Source organism: Nothobranchius furzeri, chromosome 8 (assembly GCF_043380555.1).
Source record: "Nothobranchius furzeri strain GRZ-AD chromosome 8, NfurGRZ-RIMD1, whole genome shotgun sequence".
NCBI classification, from domain to species: Eukaryota; Metazoa; Chordata; class Actinopteri; order Cyprinodontiformes; family Nothobranchiidae; genus Nothobranchius; species Nothobranchius furzeri.
In genome coordinates this window covers 40,711,707-40,716,706 of record NC_091748.1, presented here as the reverse complement: position 1 = coordinate 40,716,706, position 5,000 = coordinate 40,711,707, and the positions used below count along the sequence as shown (strand labels likewise).

At 44.4% G+C, this 5,000-nt stretch overlaps 1 protein-coding gene across 5 annotated transcripts in view; it reads left to right on the top strand.

Moving 5' to 3' along the window:
* The window catches only part of LOC139071512 (capping protein, Arp2/3 and myosin-I linker protein 3-like), a 53,258-nt gene that overhangs the window by 2,504 nt on the left and 45,754 nt on the right, over window positions 1-5,000 (top strand). For all 5 annotated transcript variants that reach the window (XM_070554025.1, XM_070554027.1, XM_070554028.1 and 2 more), the window contains exon 2: window positions 1,634-1,728. In XM_070554025.1, the coding sequence (XP_070410126.1) occupies window positions 1,634-1,728 (95 nt within the window). The remainder of the gene's footprint in view (window positions 1-1,633; window positions 1,729-5,000) is intronic.

Genomic DNA, 5,000 nt, shown 5'->3' with positions numbered 1-5,000 from the left:
TTTGACCGTAAATACGGAAGTGGAGAGAACGCCATAAGGTGCAATACGTTTTTTCACCTCTAGATGGTGACGTCAGATAAAAAACTCTGGATTTCCTCTTTATCAATCACAAAAATGTAGTCAAGGGAAGAAAAAAGATTATTAATTCACATTTTGTCATTTAAAACTCGTGTCTGTCTTATGGCGTTTGTAACTGTTCATCATTCAAAGCACACTTGTGTGTCAGAAAATATCCATCTAATAAAATATCTGTCTATTAGCATCAGTTGTAAACCCAACACGTCCTGCGGTGCAGCATCCAGCGATAAAACACTCGACTCGACTCAAATTTATTTGTGTAGCACGTTACACGCACAAACATGCCACCAATCTGCTTCACAGACCCATTAACATCTAGAAGAAATCAATAAAAAACACAAGCAAATAAAACAACAGTAGGAGATGAGAACAAAACAGCGACACCATCAGTCACCCCGCCGAGTTAAAAATCAGATCATAAAAAAGGGTCTTCAGCTTCGCTTTAAAAACTGCTGCAGAGGAGGACAGCCGGATGTATAATGGAAGCTCATTCCAAAGTTTTGGAGCTGCTACTGAAAATGCTCTGCCTCCCCCTCGTCTTCAGCCATGACCTCGGGACCGAGAGCAATGACTTCTCTTGAGAACGGAGCGCCTGAGAGGGAATATACATCTGCAGCTAACCATTCCACGATTTAAAAACCAATAAAGAAATGTAAAACTTATAAGAAAAGAGACAAGGTAGCCAATATCTATGCTGCCAGTGCTGGTGAAGCATGATCAAACTTTTGCCTGCCGTCCAAGAGTCTCTCGGCAGCATTTTGGACAAGCTGCAGACGAGCTACGGCACCCTGACTCAGTCCGAATAGGACAGAGTTACAGTAGTCCAGGCGCAAAGTTATGAACGCGCGCACAACGATTTCAAGGTTGCCTCTAGACAAGAATGGTTTAACCTCAGCCAAGTGTCTTTTATGATAGAAGGAAGATGTCACAACTCCATTTATGTGACCTCTGAAGCAAAAGGCATTGTCGATCTTCACTCTTAAATTAGCTACTGAATCCCTCATGTGGGGGTTTAACTCACCAGAATCAACCACAGAGGCATAAGTGTAACGATTGGGACCAAAGAGCACTACCTCCGTCTTACGTTCGTTAACTCACAGGAAGTTCTCAGCCATCCATGTTTGACTTCACCCAAATCATCTAAAGTCACACATTTTAATATGGACTCACTCTGTCTTTTAACCACTAAATAACCCAACTCTGCCATTTACTGGCAAACAAAGTAACCGTTGTCTCTTAAATATGCAAACTGGATGTTTTGGGCCTGACAATCAAAAAGCAGTACAAAGTGCAAATAAATAAATAAGATAATATAAATATGGGGAATGGTAAGTTAAATAGAGATCATAATAAACAATTGTGTGCTCTGTGTGTCACTTTATGCTTTTATTTTGATGAGCTGCACTGCACTTGTATTTCCCAACTCAGGGTATTTGTATCAAAAATGTAGTGCTGACTAAAATCTGTTTGATTTTTTTCCCACAATCAAGCAGCTGTAATTTATTTGTAATTCTATATTTTTATTTATGTGTACATTTTTATTTTTCATCCTCAGAAAGCATCAGGAAGATTATTGACAAATCATCTGTTAAGTTCATTTGTAGCATCAAGCTTGACACCAAAAATGGCAAAACGGAGAACAGAATTCTGGTGAGTTGCTTTTTCTTGTCTTTCTCCTGATTTAATGGGCTTGTCTTTAAGCTATTGGTTTCTGCTGTTACTAAATGTACATCCTTGTGCATGCATCATATAGAGCTCCGGGAGTTGACGTCACTTCTCCCGGCATGCAACAGTTCAAATCGAAACGGCGCCATCTTGGCAGGCAGAAGCCGGCAGCTGGACTATTTGTTATTGTCAGAAAACTCAATCAAACGGGAAATATGGTAGATTCCTGTTGTGCCCCACGATGCAGAACAGATGCGGACGACATAAGGAAGGATTGCCAAAGAACCAGAACGCCGCAAACGATGGATCATTGCAATAAAACGCGCTAGTGACCGGGCTAAAATGAAACTGTGGGATCCCGAGAGTAAAGGTTTTCGCTTATGCAGCGACCGCTTCATATCAGGTACTTAAACCAACGTTTCCTCAACTGTGTATGGTATTTATTTTAAATGCTTTTATTACGATTCTTAGTGGGCGTCCTAAACTTATTTTGGCGTGGCTTTTTCTGTCTTATTACTCATAGCAACAAGTAAACGTCACGTAAAACGTTGCCTCGTGAGTTCTGCGTGCTGCCGTTTACGTGTTTTATGATGACAGCCATTAACCGGCTAAGCTGTATTTAATTTTTAAGCAGTGGTTGATCAATTGTCAGATCACACATAAAAAGCACTTTGGATTGCTATTATCTGTCTCACCGAGACAGATCTCAGACAGATCCTGAGACGCTCCTGCCTGACATATTTATTTTATTCACGGAAAAAAATCAGACTAGTGATTTCTCTTGACGTTCAGTTTATACATTCAAACAGCACAGCACTCTATTTAAACTTCCTACATGTAAATCTGTTATTTGTCCATCCATCCAACCATTTTCATCCGCTTATCCGGAGTCGGGTTGGGGAGGCAGTATCGTCGAGAGGCCCAGACTTCTCTCTCCCCAACCACTTGGGCCAGCTCCTCCGGGGAAATCCCAAGGCGTTCCCTGGCCAGGTCCGCTCCGACAGCTTCTGGCGTTTTTAAAAAGTATCCCAGGGGCACGGTAAGGGTCGGAGATGTTTAATCTATTTAATTTCTGACTATATAAAACGATTTCTTCGTATTTAAAGTGTGAAGTAAACTCCGACGAAGTAAAATCCAAGCTGATCCCGTTCATTTTGTTTACCTTTGTTGCCTGCCAACATGGCGTCTACTCTCTGAGAGTCACGTGACGTCCGGAGCTCTATATGCTCAGTACCTCTGACGTTGGTCTAACTGGATCTCAGCAATCAGCTCTAGAGGATTCCATCCACCTCTCTGTCCCACCTTTCCGTCTGGTCACTATGGGGAGCAGGGCCTTCAGTCGCTCTGCTCCCCAGCTCTGGAACTCACTCCCTCCTGACCTCCGTAACATTGACTCCCTCACTCTCTTTAAAACCAGACTCGAAACCCACCTGTTCTGTCTAGCATTCCAATAGTTACTCTCTTTGCTCCAATCTGTCTGTTTGTTTTATGCTGTTCTATCTTATATTGTTGTGTACTTTATCTCTGTCTGTAAAGTGTCCTTGAGTGTTTAGAGAGGCGCTGTTGAAATAAAATGTATTATTATTATTAGTGATTTTATTAGAGTCTCATTTCTACGGTCACTTGCTAGCTGCATCATGACCAGTTCCTGTTGTTGGCTGCTTGGCAGGAAGATTTTTGGTTAGAAGGTATTTGTAGGAGCACCTATGGATTCCTGTGTGTTTGTGAGCCTCACAGTGTGTGTGTGTGTGTGTGTGTGGTGGGGGGGGCTCAGCCTTTGATGGGGTGCTTTCATCAGAAAATAGGACAACGATGTGAAATCTCTATGTGAGTGAGTGAAACTCAGCCAGCTATCTGGATAGAATCTGGGGCAATCTGCTCTTACACTGCTGACCAGAACTTAGACCAGACCAAAGCTCATCCTTAAACACACACACACACACACACACACACACACACACACACACACACACACACACACACACACACACACACACACACACACACACACACACACACACACACACACACACACACCTTCAAAACCTTTCAATAAAACATGGCCAGGTTTGAATAAACATTCGAGATCTTTCTAAATTGTGATCTTTTCAAATGTATCACTTTCTGTGAAAAGGTTATGAGCTATGTTATCTTACCCTGCTGTGAGTGGGTAAATAGAGACTTATAGTTCAGCAGTGAACACCATGTTGAAGTATAAAGGTGTCCACATGTGCTTGTCTGATCTGACGTGAGGCAGCAGAGTTCGGGGACTTTGGGTTGGTCTCTCCAATCTCTGAAGCTGAGGTCACTGAGATGGTCAAGAAGCTCCTCAGTGGCAAGGCCCCAGGGGTGGACGAGACCCGCCCAGAGTTCCTTAGGGCTCTGGATGTTGTGGGGCTGTGTTGGTTGACGCAGCTCTGAGACGTCGCGTGATCATCAGAGACAGTTTCACCGGATTGGCAGACTGCGGTGCTGATCCCCCTGTTTAAAGGGGGGGGGGGGGGGTCTCAGGATGTGTTCCAACTACAGGGGGATCACACTCCTGAGCCTCCCTGGTAAAGTCTTCTCAGGGGTTCTGGAGAGGAGAGTCCAGTGGATTGTCGAACCTCGGATTCAGGAAGAGCAGTGTGGTTTTCGTCCTGGCCGTGTAACGCTGGACCAGCTCTATACTCTACAGGGTGCGTAGGAGTTCACCCAACCAATCTACAAGTGTTTTGTGGATTTGGAGAAGGCGTTCAACCACATACCTTTGGAGGGTACTTCGGGAATATGGAGTACCAGGCCCTCTGATAAGGGATCTTAGGTCCGATGTCAGAGCTTGGTCCGCATTGCCGGCAGTAAGTCAAGCTTGTTTCTGGTGAGAGTTGGACTCTGCCAAGGCTGCCCTTTGTCACGTATCTGCTCATAACTTTTATGAACAGCATTGCTACGCGCAGCCAAGGTGTTGAGGGAATGCTTTTTGGTGGCCTGAGGATCGAATCTCTGCTTTTTGCAGATGATGTGATCCTGCTGGCTTCATCAGAACATGATCTCCGGTTCACAGCCGAGTGTGAAGCAGCTGGGATGAGATTCAGTTCCTCTAAATCCGAGACCATGGTCCTGAGTCGGAAAAAGGTAGAATGCCTTCTCCGGGTCAAGGACGAAGTCCCAAGTGGAGGAGTTTAAGTATCTCGAAGTCTTGTTCACGAGTGAGGGTAAGATGGAGCGTGAAATCGACAGGTGGATTGGCGCTGCCTCTGCAGTGATGCGGGCGTTGT